The following is a 15,299-nucleotide window of genomic DNA, read 5'->3' as shown; positions in this document are numbered from 1 at the left end:
AAGGTGCAGCACCGGATAGGGAACAGAAACCAGGCAGCAGGCATTGGAACTACATGTATTTTTCAAGGGTTCCTAGTTCTGACTCATTTGCAGTACAAACAGGCCATTGTCTACAATGAAACAACTAAGGTTTTTTGTTTGTTTGTTTTGTTTTTGTTTTTGAGTCTGGTAAGTATTTGGGGGATGGAGTTTAAGGAAAAACAAGCAGGGATCTGGGCATGGTGGCAAACACCTGTAATCCCAGTCCCAGTGACTGGAGAGGCTGAAACAGGAGGATCATAAGTGTCAGGGCCTCTGCAGCTTAACTGTAAAACAGGATGTAAACTGGAGCTCACTGGCAAAGGGCCCTTGGGTTCAATCTCCAGTACCTCAAAAAAAAAAAAAAAAAAAAAAAAGGAGGCCTGGTGAAAGACAGGAATATTACATCTGCATCTGTCTCTTTTTTTTCTTTTTCTGTTTTTGAACTAGAGTTTGAACCTAGGAGCATTCAACCACTGAGCCATATTTCCAGCCCTTTGTGGGTTTTTGTTTGTTTGTTTGTTTGTTTATTTGTTTTTTAGTTGTAGAGGTACACAATCCCTATATTTTTATGTGGTGCTGAGGATTGAATCCAATGCCTCCCATATGCTAGGCAAAGCCCCTTACCACTGAGCTATATCCCCAACTGCTTTTTTCTTTTTCTTTTTTAATTTGAATCAGGGTGCCTCCCTCTCTTTCTCTTTCTCTCTCTCTCTACTAAGGGGGGTCACCTTTGAGACAGGGTCTTTTTTTTTTCCCCAACCCAGGCAGCACCTTACCACAGCTACATCCCCAGCCCTTTTGATTTTTTAATTTTATTTACTTATTTTTATGTGGTGCTAAGGATCAAACCAAGGGCCTCGCACGTGCTAGGCGAGCACTCTACCACTAAGCCACAACCCCAGCCCCTTTTTATTTTTTATTTTGAGGCAGGGTTTCATGAAATTGCTGAAGCTGGCTTCAAACCTATGATCCTCCTTCCTCACCCTCCCCAAGTTGCTGGAATTACAGACCAGCAACACTGCAACCAGCTACACTATTGTTTTTTTCACCTGGGAAATGAGATTTGATATGAAAACCTGAAACTAGAAGATTCACTTTTTAATTTTTTATTTACTTATTTACTTATTATTTTTAAAGAGAGAGTGAGAGGGGGCTCAAGCGGTAGCTCGCTCGCCTGGCATGAGTACAGCCCTGGTTCGATCCTCAGCACCACATACAAACAAAGATGTTGTGTCCGCCGAAAACTAGAAAATAAATATTAAGAGAGAGAGAGAGAGAGAGAGAGAGAGAGAATTTTTTAATATTTATTTTTTTTTTAGTTTTCGGCAGACACAACATCTTTGTATGTGGTGCTGAGGATCGAACCCCGGCTGCACGCATGCCAGGCGAGAGCACTACCGCTTGAGCCACATCCCCAGCCCCTCATTTTTTTTTATTTGTTCATTAATTTCCTTCCCCCACCCCTTTTTTCAGTGGTGCTGGGAATTGAATCCAGAACTTTGCACATGCTAGGCAAGCACTCTACCTGTAGTACACCCCCAGTGCCCATAGTATTTGGGGGGAGGTGACATGGGTTTCTTATTATTATTGCTTGGTTCTGGAGACGGAACCCAGAAAAGGACCCATTTTGATGGTCAGGAGGTAGTGCCCCCTTCTTATTACCAATAAAACTTGGTCCATCGGGTCTTTGCTCTAGTTTCCATTTACTTAGACCAAGCAGGGCACTATTCTTTCTTTCTGAAAGTCTGTGTTTGCCCTGCCCTCTAGTGGTGTTGGCTTGAACTATAATAGTGACCTTGAGTGTACCTAACTTTACTTCTTGAAGTTCTTTCCCTGCCTAGAACTGAAATGTCCTTGCAATGCCTGGCCTTGGTTCTCCTGAGATTTCTGAGCTTCCTTGACCTGAGCCCTAGAGAAGGGAATTGTTTTTCTTCTTTTTGAAGCTCTGGAGATTGAACCTAGGACTTCTTGCATGACAGTTAGAATAAGTGCTATACCACAGTGCTATATCTCCAGGCCCAAGATAAGTGTTTTTTTGTGTTTTGTTTTTTGGTACCAGGGATTGAACCCAGGGGTGCTTAAGCACTAAGCCACATCCCCAGCCCTTTTTTGTATTTTATTTAGAGACAGAGTCTCACTAAGTTGCTTAGGGGGCCTCGCTAAATTGCTGAGGCTGGCTTTGAAATCACGATCCTCCTGCCTCAGCCTCCAAGCCATTGTGATTACAGGCATGTGCCACTGTATCCAACAAGAAGTGGTTTTTAATAGGGTGTACTTTTTTATTTTAATTCATTTTTTTTATTGATAGGGCTTACTTTTAATTCAGTAGACTGGAAAGGGTGAGACCTGGGAATCTGAATTTTAACAAGCACCCAGGTAGCAGCAATCTTCAAGGCATATCTTGAAAAATAATGCTCTAGGGCGGGGGGGCGCTATAGTGCATGCCTAGGATATATGTACAAGACCCTGAGTTTGATTCCCAGCACTAATAATATTAATAAGGGATATAGTTCAGTGGTTTTATTCCCAGCACTACAAAATAATAATAATTAGTAATAATAATGATAATAGTTTTACTCCCAAATTTACCTCTCCCTCACCCCACAAGGTCTCTCCCTGAATCTCAACTCAAGCACCTTTGGGCTTTAGAGAATCTGGGACCAAATTAGTCAATCCCCTTTGCCAACCTCAATATTGGGTTTCCAGGAGGTCATATCTTGGATAGCTAGGGAGGAAAGCTGCAGCTGTCCTGGAAGTCCGCCCATGCTGAGTGAGGTCAGCTCTCACTGATCTGGCAGGGAGAAAAGTAAAGGAAGTTAACATTTAATGTACCAGCTGTGGGCCAGTGGGCCAGGTACTGTCCTGTTTTCAAACAATATATTTAAATCCCTACAAACAAACATGAATTTATTATTCACCCCATTTTGTAGTTGAGGAAAGCATCTTCTACAAGCTTACAGCTAGAATTTGAACCCAAGTTTTCCTAACTCAGTAGTTCTCAACAGTTATATTTTGGTCCCCAGGACATCTGGTAAAATCTGGAGACACTTTTGATTGTCATAACTGGGGGGGTTGCTACTGGCATCTGAGGTAGAGGTCAGGGATGATACTAATCATCCTATAATGCACAGGGCAGCCCCTCCCCCAACAATAAATTATCTGGCTCAAAATGTCAAGAATGTTTAGGTTGAGAAATTCTAAACTCAAAGCCTGCTTTGGGTGAAAGGTTAGGGAGCAAAACAAAATGGAAAAGGGTACCCCAAGGACCTTGTGGAGGAAGGGGATGGGATTTCTATGCTAAGGATAATGGAGAATGGGGCAGCTAATGAGACTTCTCTTTCTTCCAAGCTTGGCCAGGGCCCTGCTCAATTTCTCCCAACCTTGCCAAGTCAGTCCTGGGACTTCACATTAAGCTTGTCCTGGAGTGACCCTGACTCCCAACTTAGGGTTGGGGCAAAATACATACACATTTTTGTTTGTTTGTTTGTTTTGTTCCAAGGTTGAACCCAAGGGTGCTTAATCACTGAACTGCATTCCCTTTTTAATTTTTATTTTGAGACAGGGTCTTGCCAAGTTGCTTAGGGCCATGCTAAGTTTCTGAAAATGGCTCTGAACTTGCAATCCTCCTGCTTCAGCCTTCAAACTGCTGGGATTACAGGCATATGCCAGCATCCTCAGGTGAAATATTTACCTAGGTCTTTCTGCAGGACTTCCCAGCCAAAGCCCTGGTTTCTCAGACCACCAAGTTCAAACTGCCTTCCCAGGACAGCTCCACATTCTGGGAGGGCGGATGGGGGCAGGGTACCACTTAAAGAAAATGATGAACCAGCCAGCCCAGGGGCCAGCTGGCACCCGAGAATAATTAGAAGTGAGTATGTGGAAAAGCCAGGAAGATCCCCTCAGCAGGCCCCTGACTGCTGAGGAATAGAGCAACCTGAGCAGGGAGTAGAGGGCAGCTGGCATGGGAAACTGGGTTCTGACCCTAAGGTTTGCTTTGCGCAGTGAAGCTTAGATTGCAGCTTCACTGTACTGTCCCCAGTACCCTCTCACACACCCAGGGCCCACACACCCAGCTGTTCACCATTCTGGACTTCCCCAATAGTGGCCTCCTCAGTAGATTGGAGAGGGTGGGTCTGAGCTGACTGTACTGACAGGAAATACCCTAGTTCCAAACTCACAACCTCTAAGGAGCTGTGTTGGAGTGACAATCTTGCAGTGATGGGAAAGAGCAAGTTTCATACAATTGGCCCCCATATTTTGGGTTCCACTTCCTATTTTCCCCTCCTCTGGAGGAGTAGTGCTGGACAAGAGGATGGAGGAGGGCATGCAAGGAGGAGGATGTGGTAACAGCTGATTTGTCCCCTGAGGTCACACTTTCCAACAATCAGCTGTTACTGGGGCGGAAGGCAGGATGTCTCCTTAAAGGCATAATGTTCTGAACACAGAATTCTGGAGGTCCAAGGAACCATGGCAATCACCTGATGAAGTCTGTATTTAAAACAGAAGAAGCTATCTTATGCTCCAACTTTATCTGTTACCGGTACCCTCAATTTGGATCTTTTAAGTGATGGATCCTTACGGACACGTTCCCTTTTGGTGAGGGTGATGGGGTGAGCAAGTGATGAGACGGAGTGGGTCGCAAGCTTGTCCCTTTAAATAAGCAATTCAGCAGCTTTTGCCAAGTCATTGGGTTCATTTCAGTTTGTGCCCATCCCCCGCCCTGTAGACTCTGATTGGTCTCTGGGGAAGGAGCAGCCTCTTCATTGGTCTCCACCTTTGAAATCGCTTCCCTAAGAGGCCGGAGTCTATGGAGAGCTTTGGAGGGCGGGACAGGATGGAGGTTAATCAAAGAGTGGGATTTCTGGTCACTTGCACTTTGGCACCGCCCATCCCCTAATTTCTGAAGCCTTTCCTCTAAACTGAGGACTGTGCTCTCTTTTATTAGGAAGCTGTCCCGTGAGAGGCCCTAGAACTCTTCTGTGACAGGAACAAGACATCTACCAGATAAAGCTGAGCTGGTTAGAAAGAGTTCCCCCAGGAGGAGTCGACTAGCTCGCTCCAGTGAAAGCTGGGGCTGGACAAGGTGGGCTACCCTCTCTCCCCCAAAAGCCCTCAAGAAGTCTCCCAACGGAATAGTCTGCTGCCTCAGGGGCTGATTTCCAGCTTCATTTTTGCCCACTCCTGCTGCTTCGCCTATTTCACCTTTCTTTAGAGAGTTATAGCTTCCGGCGGAGGCCAGCGAATCAGATTTGGGTTTGTCTAAAAGGAGCACTCACGGCTCCAGAAAGATGGGGCTGTAGCCCTTTAAGGATTTCCCCGGGATGGATTCAGAGGTCTGTTTAAAAATGCCAACTCACAGACCCCGCTGCATTCTGGGAACGAGAGTGTCAGGCCGAAAACTACACTACCCAGTATGCCCTGCAAACACACACGCCTTTACTTCCTTCTTCTCTTCAGACTCTGGTTTGACGTAGCACTCTTTTAAGCCAGTCGTTTGGGTGGAGGGCTAGGCCACGCCTTTTCATCTATTGGTCAGTTTGTGAGCTTGTAGGCGTGGCTGAACGCAACACTGCTAGGCAAAGGGGTGGCCTTCTTGCCAATCAGAACCGAGACGCCTGGAGGGGGTGGGACCAGGGAAGAAGTGAGGGCGCCCCCGAGTGGGTGTGGTCACGTTGCCCAGCAGTGGGCGGTGATTGGCCCTGGGCGGTGCAATCGCAACTTGTGCGTCACGACGCTGCCAGCTGATCGGAGACTGGAGCCGGTGTGTGCTGGGCGCTGGGAAGAGACAGCGCCGCCGGCCGTGGGGAGCGGACGCAGTGATTTGCTCCCTAACCCTCAGCAACCCCCACACCCAGCACCAGGTGGGTGTGATCTGGGGACCCGGTTACATTGGGGGGGAGTAGTGGTAACGGGGTAATGGGGTAAAGTGGGGTCCTCGCGGCCACACCCTGCCCTTCCGGGGGAGGGAAGAGGGGGTGGCGGGGGCAGCGGCGCTCGAGGGGAGATGGACCTGAACTGGGTGGAATAGTGTGTCCTGAGGTTTAAAGAAAGAGTCCGAGACAAGAGCCGTGGCGGAAGGTCTGGGGGAGTAGCTGCGGGCAAGATGAGGGGCTAGAGGGCCGGGGTCGACTAACCCAGGAGCCCTCTGATCTGAGGATCCGGAGTCGACTGTCTAGCATGGGGAGTATCTGAACAAGCGAGTAGCGGGGAGGTGCTTTGCTTCTACCGGCGCTCACTGGGTCAGGGCCAGTTCAGTTCCCTGGCAGGGAAGGGGTCGCTGGGCGGGCCGGCCCCTCCTCTCATTCCCTCCGGGGGATGTTATGTAAGGGGGGAGGGGAGAAGAGTAGGGGGCGGCGACGGTGCGGGGGCCTTATGCAACCCAAAGGTTAGGGTTTCACGCGGTTGGGCGGAGGGTGGGAGGGAGACGGGCAGGAGGAGGGCCTGGAAACTCTAACCCCCCCAGCCCCAACTGCCTGTCTTGGGCGGAGAGAAGGTCACCTTTGCACCTCCCCCCAGGCTGTCCGGGTGTGAGGCCCCTAGCCCAGGCCTGGCCCTGACCGCCTGGGAAGCCGGCTGGCTGGGTGGGGCGCCTGGGTTAGTCATCACTGGGCTCCCTCTCTCCCCACCTCCCGGCCAACTCTTGGCCCCTCCCCATGGCCTCTGAGTAGGCTATCGCCCCCACCTCCCTCTGGCCTTAGTTCCAGCCTCCAACTCATTTGGCCTGTCATCCTGGCTGTCAGACTGGGCTAGAAGCTGTCTGAGTGCCAGAGGGTTGATGGAGCAGCTGGTCAGAGGGTCAGTGCCCTGGGCCCACCCCTCCCTGAAGCCAAGGGCACCTGCTTGGCACAGACTCTCAGCAGCCCTGAATTCTGTGGGCAGAACAGAGCCATCTCATACAGAGGAGTTGGACAGAGTTGGATGGTCACCTAAGAGAAGAAAGATACCATAAAGTTCATGCCTCTCAAGAGGTTTTTGGAATTTGAAAACCCCCACCCCCACCCTAATCTTTCCACTCTCTTAGTATAGAAATCCCAAAGCAAAATCGCCTTGGCCTCTCAGTCTGTCAAGGGCCATGCCCTTGGACAGAGTGTCACTGCAGACCCGCCCTCCCCAGCTCACAGTCCTCAACCTGCCACGCCCCCAGCCCCCTCCCTGGGCCATGCTGCAGGGCCCGGCTTTTCCTGCTGATTCATGCGTTGGAACTGTGGGGGCGGGGCTTGGAACTTGGAACAAAGTTCAGACATGGAGGGGCCGGCAGACAGCCTGGAATTCATACCAGATGTACCCGGAATGTGCAAGCGGAATGCCTGGCATCTGAGAGTCCTGAGGAAGCTGCCCAGCCACCCTGCCCATACCGCCCTCCCCTCCAGGCTGAGGTCCACTGTCCTCTCCCTTACAGTCTGGGAGCCTCTGCTGACCTTCTTCCAAACACTAGATCTCTTCCCTTCCTCACTCTTCCCCAGTCTAGGCCCCCCAAACTCTCTTCCAGCTGAATTCTCTAGGAACAAGTCAGTTGGGTTGATCACTGAACTCACATTTCTGGACCTGAGGTACAACTTCTCACCTGGTATCTGAGTGACTGGTGGGGTGTGTCCTGGGTCCTAGGCCCTGCCCTCTCTGAATGCTGGAGAGGCTGAAGTGCCCAGTGGATTGCTAAGAGTTTCTGTAGCTCTGGTCTGTAATGAGGAGCAAAGGAAGTCTCTTTGTAGCTGTCTGTCACTGAAGTTTAGAGCTCCTTCAGTCCCAGGTCCCAGCCATGAACCCCCTCATTAGAAGGCTGAAGGTCTGCTGGAGCTGGGTTTTGATGGCCAGTAGGATGGTGTCCCTGTGACACAGCCCTGCTTAGAGCTTTTCCATTTTTCTTCCCTTTCCTTATAGGAGCTTGTGCCTCCCACATCCTCACCTGGCTGAGCCGCAGTAGTTCTTCAGTGGCAAGCTTTATGTCCTGACCCAGCTAAAGCTGCCAGTTGAAGAACTGTTGCCCTCTGCCCCTGGCTTCAAGGAGGAAGAGGAGAAGGATCTGCTTTCTCTATCATCTGGAAGGTGACAGAACTGGGGCTGGGAATATCTTAACTGCAGGGGTGATAATAGCTTTGGGGAGGAAAGAAAAACCCTACTCAGAGAACCTTCACCCACTTTGTCCCAGCAAATGAGCAGCTTTAGATAGAGATGCTGGCTGAATTGGGGAATAGGTGGCTCAAACTCTCCAAGGTTAGTTGGTCTTTGTGTGGCAATGGGAAGAAATGGAGAGAAGGAAACTCTGTACACCTGGACCCAGATTTCCTCCTTCCCCTAATTTCCTTATCTCCCAATCTTCCCTACTGGCCTTTCCAAAAGTGAGTTTACTCTTTAGGGAAAGGTGATAGTAAAACTCTGACCTCTGTAAGTCATCCCTCTGCTCTTTTCCCTGTGTTTTCTTAGACTGGCCTAGATTCTAGATTTAGGGATACTTACCTCTTTGGGACACCTTTTTCTCCACCTGGAGATGGGGAATCCCACAGATGAGTATGTAGGAGGGCATTTGAAACCCACCTGTGCTGACTCAACCTGGGCTCTCCTTCCCCTGTGGGTGGGAACAAAACAGCTTTTCACATAAATTCTCCCTCCCCCATCCCTGATTACAATCCCAGGTGTTGGGGGGTGGGGAGGTAGAGCGACTTAGTAAGAGCTCAGTCTTTATATTGACTTCCCACCATGCAAGCGTGACCTAAGGCTTCCCCTGCCACCCAACAGCCAATGGGGTTCTACTGCTGCTTCTCTCACTTTGCTTTCCAGGGTAGTGACTGACACTAAGCTCAGGCTTGTACAACTGGGGAAGATGGGTTGTGGGATGTGACTCTCTTTTGGATGTCAGTGTAAACCCACCATCTCTAGCTCCTCGTTCATTCTCACTTGTGGGCTTGGGCTGGGGCTCTGGTGTGATTCAGCCTTGGACCAGTCTCCCTGACAGAACTACCCAAGTTCTGGGGTTACAGGAAGCTGTTTGATCTGTTTGGTGAGAGATGTGCGGGGGGGCTCCATCCTATTCTCCATTTATGAGAAACTGAAAGTCATAGGGGAGAGAAGATCATTGAACCCAGCTCCTCTGTAGCCTTAACTGAGGGGCAGGATGTGTGTAGGACTGTGGTAGAGGAGGGTGGGTAGATTGAGTCTACTCAGAGGCTGCAACAAAGATTGCTCTGTCCCTGGACATTGCTTCCACCCTTTCTTCCCCTCCTTACTTCACTGGCCACAGTGTGTCCATCCAGCTCTGAGCATATAGCTCTGCCATATTCAGCCATCACAGGGCAGAGGTGAGGAAAGGCAGCCTGAAAACACAGAGGCAGGCAGAAGACCAGTGAATGACCAGACCTGGAGAGCACAGGGCTGGATCTGGGCAGCCAGCAGTGAGGCCCATCAAGGACTGGAGTTCCCCAGGAGGAGGGAGAACAGCCAACCTCCACCAAGGACAAGCTTCCAGCCATCTCCTACTTCACTCACCATTGTTCTTTAGTCCTTCTGCTTCTCTTGCTTGGAGATGTGAAACCATGGTGAAGTGTCCCATGGCTTCACCTGCCTTCTTCCAGCTCTTTCCCAGCCTGTGATTTTTATATAAGCAGCCTCAAGGAGCATGAGGCAGCTGTGAAAGGACATACACAGGAAATTCATAAAAGGAATTCAAATGTATAAGATCATGAAAAAATGGTTTTATAATAATAATTAAGGAGGGGAAAAAATCACTGAAAGCATTTTTCTCTTAGCATAATAAATAAGATGCAATATTGGCCAAAGAACTCTTATACATTGCATGTGGGAGTATAAATTGGTACAGCCTTTCTGGATGGAAGTTTGATAATATGTATTAAACACCCTAAAAAGTTTCGTGTCTTTTAAACCAGTAATTTGACACTTGGGACTCTCTTAAGAAAATAATTAAAGATTTAGTTATAAAATGTTCGTTCATTCCAGGCCTAAAGAAAAATGGAAAGCAACTGTTTGGGAATTCATTCCTTTTCTGCTGTAATGAAAATTTGCAATAGGGGATTTCTTAAGTAAATTATTGTATATCTGTCCAGATGGTGGAGTACTGTGCAGCCATTAAAAGTCATGTACAAGAACATTTTGACTGGAAAGAAAAATGCTCTTTGAATATTAAAGAGGTTATAAAAATAGTGTATGTGACAGTTTCATTTTAAAACCAATTTTGTTGTTAAAATATGGTTGTAGGGGTGGGGATGTAGCTCAGTGGTAGAACATTTGCCTAGTGTGCACAAGGCTCTGGATTTGATGCCCAATACCACACACACCCACCCACACACAATTTTGTTGTAATAGGTGTATGCTTGTGTATATAGAAAATGGACTGAAGACATACTCAGATGTTAATAATGGTTAACTTGAATGGTGGAATAAATGTAATTTTCATCTTTGGTTTTTCTGTAATTTCCAAATTTTCTACATTGTATGTTGTTTCCATATAATAAAAAAAAATGTAAAAAAATCACTGATTTTTTTTTAAACCTTTGGATAAGATGGTGTAGAAGAAGGAGGAGATGTTCCCAGTCACTTGGTGAAAATATTTGGATGGGGCATCTATTGGTTTATGAACTTCATTCTTTTTTGGGGGGGAGTAACTGGGGATCAAACCCAGGGTCTCCTGCAACCCTGTGAACTTAACTTTTCAGGACTAGCCCTCAGCATACAGAAAGCAGCTTTCTGACTTGCTGGCTCTTAGCCAGCTAAAAAGGTGTGGAGAGGAGTAGGAAGGAAAAAATAGTAAAACAAAAAACTGTCGCTCTCCAAGATCTGAGGGATTAGGAAGGGTTTTCTTCTTAAGACTTCTGGACTGGGCATGTAGCTCAGTCTTACAGCCCCTTGCCTGTTGCTTGTGAGGCTCTGGGTTCAATTCCCAGTAACACACATGGGGTTCTAGAATCCTAACAATCCTGCTGCTGAAAACATCACTTTTTATTTTGATTCTGCCCCAACCTGACATGAACCTGTTACCTTCTCTTGTCCTCTGATTGGAAGAGATTCTCCTGCCTATCCAAAAGATACCAAGCCCTGAGAAAGGAAGTAGTTCTCATGACTGCCATGGTGAGACTTCCCTTTTCCACCCCGCCTTCCTAAAAAAAAAAAAAATGGGGGAAAAATAAAAAGAGGCTAGGGTCCCCAGTGGGTTACTTCTCCAAAATGGGAGCTGTTGTTATTCCTTTTCGGAAGCTATGTAAGGGGGCAGGACTCCTGTAATTAACAAGTGCTGGGATGTGTCAAAGTTCTGGAAACCTTGGGAAGCAGAAGGGTGGCTCCAAGGAATTGAGGAGTAGCATTCCCACAACTAACACCGGGAGGGAAAGATGAGTCCGTCCTGGGGTCCGCGTTGGGCCCTAGTGCTGGGTTGCACTTGCCTCACCTTCATGTCTGTGAGGGGTGCGTGGGGAGGGGTAACAGTAGGTGAAAGATGAGGCAACAGGGAAGAGAAGGTGAGAGTTAGTGGGGCGGGGCCCTCGAGAGTGTGAGGTAAAATTAGGGACCCATTTCTGAAACTTGGAGGGATTCAGGACTCGAGGAGTTGGGAAAAAAAAAAAAAAAAAACCCGCTATTTACATCCTGGGAGTCTCTCTGAACTCGGTCGCCCTGCTTAGTACCCAGAAGACCCCAAATCGCTCTCCCCAGGCTGATGCAGGACGCGTTCGGTTGCCGTGGCTCCTAGGGCGGTGGCCCCACGGCTGCTCCAATCAGCGCCAGGCGGAGGAATCGGGGCGTGGACAAGCCGAGGAAAGTTATAGCAGATGCGGAGGGCGGGGCCGGCAAGGGAGCCCCGCATCCCCGCCGTGTCAGGAAGCCAGACCGCCCATCCTGCCGGGTGTCTTGGTGGCGTCCTGCGGGAGGGCACAGGGGCCACAGGAACCCATCCGAATCTAGTTGACCCAGTGAGCCATGGCGCCTTCGGGATTTCTTGTGACTGGAGCCTCCTTCGCCGCCTTCCGGGGGCTGCACCGGGGGCTGCAGTTGCTGCCCATGCTGGGATCTACTGCACAGAACCGCTGGAAGTGGCGGTACATCTGTAGTCTCGCTGATGCACAGCCTGCTCACCGGGACCGGGACCGGGGTGCTGCTCCGGTGCGGGGCCCCAGGGATTCGAGAGGCACTGGAATGCGGATGAGCAGGGAAAGCTGAGGCTAGAAGACCCTGCGAGTACCTTCAGAACTGATTGGAGACTGCTTCAAAGTCTGAGACTGGAGTGGGGACATGAATGGGTGGGAGGGCAGTACCCAATCTGAGAATGGGTCGGGGTCTCAGATAGTCTGGCCTTGGCTCCCCCATTTCTCTCAGACGACTGCCAACTGGATTCACGGCCACTGACCCTGAGTCCTGCTGCTGGGGTCAATGTCAGTGGATCTGCAAGGAAGACTGGGCCAGTGAGGGCAAATTTCGAGTGGGAATTTCAGGTCCCCTTCTCCCACCTCCATAGGTTACTTCCTGGCCAATGGAGCTTACATGCTGTGGAACCAGACCTTGGTCAGGCCTAGGACCTTCTTTGTCACCATTTGGTGGGAGGACTCTGAGAGGCCAGACAAGAAGGGAGACCTGCCCAACCTGGGTTCTGAACCTCTCTTTAGCTTTCTTTCCTCAAATTCTTCACACAAATTCTTTGACCCTAGCTGGGGTTGATCATTCCAATCCTAGGATGAATTGGAGGAGGGATTGACCGCTGGCCACAGTTTGGAATTTGGACACTGCCCAAGAAGCTTGGATCCCTCCAAGGTGTCCAGCTGATCACAGAAACTATGAATATGAAGATTTCTGATATAGGGTGTAGGGATGGGGCACAAAAGCCCAGGAATGGAAGCTGGGGGTACTGTACAGATGCTGAAGCCCCAAGATTAGACAGCCCCTGAGCCAAGGTAGTTCAGTCCCCATGACAAGGGAAAGCATAAAGGTCAGGTTTGGGGGAACTTTCACTGAATGCTCTGGAGTTCCTTGTATAGGGACTGGGAGATTGGGACATGATGGGTGCAGGTCATGGAAGGTCCTCTGACCTAGACTTCCACTCCAAGATAATATGCTGCCTCAGCACCATTGTTCTGTCTGGTCACTATGTGGGCTTCTTAGTGGTGTCTCTGCTCTTGGAGCTGAACTCTGCCTGCTTGCAACTACAGAAGCTGCAGCTGCTGCAGCTGCTGCAGCTGCTTTCTCACCAAACCCTATTCCTCGCCTTCAGTGTGACCAGTGGCCCTCTTCCATCTGATACTCCTGTGGTAGATGAGTCTGTGGTTGCTCTGGCAGCAATGTCAGGTGCCTCTTGCTTGTTCTGGTCATCCTTGGTGGAACTGGACTGGTCACTGTGGGTGCTGCAGGCATTACACTGTGTGTTGGAATCCAGATCGGTCATCACTGTGGCCTTGGCCCCACCCTTCCTTGGGTTGAAGAAAACCAGGTGGACTAGAACATGTGATGTTGAGCCTGTCACCAGGGACAATTCCATTATCAGCCTAAAAGGCTACAGAAAATGGCAGGCTCCTCCTGTACCAGCCCTAGACAGGAGATGGGGCCAGGATAAGGAGATGGTGATCTTTACTGAACAGCTCTCCATAGGGATAAGGACTGGACTATAGTACCTCAGGTCCGCTTCCAGCTAACTAACCTCCCCCTAGTACCCCCTTTTTTGTTTTGTACTGGGTGCTTAACCACTGAGTCACATTGCCAGCCCCCCCCCCTTTTTTGGTGCTGGGGATTGAACCCAGGGCCTTGTGCATACAAGGCAAGCACTCTACCAACTGAGCTATATCCCAGCCCATCCCAGCCCTTTTTAATTCTTATTTCACTAAAATGTTTAGGGCCTTGCTAAGTTGCTGAGGGTGACTTTGAACTTGTGATTCTCCTGCCTCAGCCTCCCAAGTCACTGGGACTACAGGCATGTATCACTGCACCTGGCTACCTACTTCCCCCCCCTTTTAAGATCCAGGAAGAAATACTGATGTTGGTGACTGGCTGGGAATGTGGGCTCCTGTTCACTGAATTCCATCATCAGATGACCACCCTTTCCAGAAAAAGAACTGAAGAGAACAACCAGAGCTATCAATACAAGGTGGCAAAAGGCTTGAAACTGGAAGAAATTGCCAATAGAAACAGAAACTCTTTACTCTAGCATAGGCACAGATGAGGGAAAGTGAGGTCCCACTAGAATCAGAAAGATCTGGTATGAAGGGAGTAGGACCAGAGGAAAGAGAGACCTCATGTGATCAAATTTTGTCAGTGAGAAGGGGGCACAAGAGATGCTATTGTCAGTAGAGATGGGTATTACAGTTGCCAAGTGACGGAATAACTCAAGCCACTGCAATTACTGCTGATGCTTTTGGTTCTCAAAGCCATACTACAGGTATTGAGTTTGTGCTTAACCTAGTCCTACTGTGTTCGGCCTTTTTAATTATTTTATATCTTCTGATCTTTCAAAGAAAATGTACATTTTTAGAGAAATGAGGATGGGCTAGATCTGTCTTAAGATAGCACCAAAGCCCAGAGCCATAGATGAAACTCAGTTAACCACCTTAGTGACTACTGTAGGACTTTCCCAGGGCCAGGGTCTCATGAAAGAATGAGGGCAGGGGCAGAATAGGTGATAGGAGGTTCCCACTTGGCTGCAAAGGGATAAAAGAATAGCTGAACCTCTTCTGGATCTCATTTGAGAGCTCTCCTTCCTTCCTTCCCTGATACTCCTGCTGTATGTTTTCTATGACACAAGACACCTCCTTTCTCAGTCAAAACATCCACATTGAGCCAAGAGCAGTGGAACAGGCTCATAATCCCAGCGACTCAGGAGGCTGAGGCAGGAGGATTGCAAGCTTGAGATCAGCCTCAACAATTTAGCGAGGCCCTAAGCAACTTAGCAGACTCTGTCTCAAAATATAAGACAAAAAACACTGGGGGCTGAGGTTGTGGCTCATCCATACAGCACTTGCCTAGCACGTGTGAGGCCCTGGGTTTGATCCTCAGCACCATATAAAAATAAATAAATAAAATAAAGGTATTCTGTCCAACTACAACTAAAAAATAAATATTAAAATAAATAAATAAATAAAAAGAACTAGGGATGTGGCTCAGGAGTATAATGCCCTTGGGTTAAATCCCAAGTACAAAAAAAAAAAAAAAAAGAAGGCATGATAAATGTAGAGCAGATTAAGGTTATTATTTTATTTTATTTTTTAAAAATTTTTTTAGTAGTAGGTGGATACAATGTCTTTTTATTTTTATTTATGGTGCTGAGGATTGAACCCAGGACCTCATGAGTGCAAGGC

General features: G+C 48.5%; 1 protein-coding gene and 1 long non-coding RNA gene across 2 annotated transcripts; both read left to right on the top strand.

The window, feature by feature from the left end:
* Window positions 1–5,799: 5,799 nt before the first annotated feature.
* Window positions 5,800–9,865, top strand: LOC143409487 (uncharacterized). Its single transcript, XR_013092663.1, has 3 exons — window positions 5,800–5,882; window positions 7,900–8,064; window positions 9,257–9,865. It is a non-coding gene; the product is annotated as an uncharacterized LOC143409487 (long non-coding RNA).
* A 2,075-nt stretch (window positions 9,866–11,940) lies between these two features.
* Window positions 11,941–13,450, top strand: Tlcd2 (TLC domain containing 2). The gene is given in 7 exon segments (XM_076871381.1): window positions 11,941–12,066; window positions 12,068–12,123; window positions 12,453–12,520; window positions 12,523–12,554; window positions 13,062–13,234; window positions 13,236–13,314; window positions 13,316–13,450. Coding segments are annotated over 7 exon segments (669 nt in total).
* Window positions 13,451–15,299: the final 1,849 nt, after the last annotated feature.

Source organism: Callospermophilus lateralis, chromosome 11, assembly GCF_048772815.1.
Source record: "Callospermophilus lateralis isolate mCalLat2 chromosome 11, mCalLat2.hap1, whole genome shotgun sequence".
Taxonomy (NCBI): Eukaryota; Metazoa; Chordata; class Mammalia; order Rodentia; family Sciuridae; genus Callospermophilus; species Callospermophilus lateralis.
This window is presented reverse-complemented; position numbering and strand designations above follow the sequence as displayed.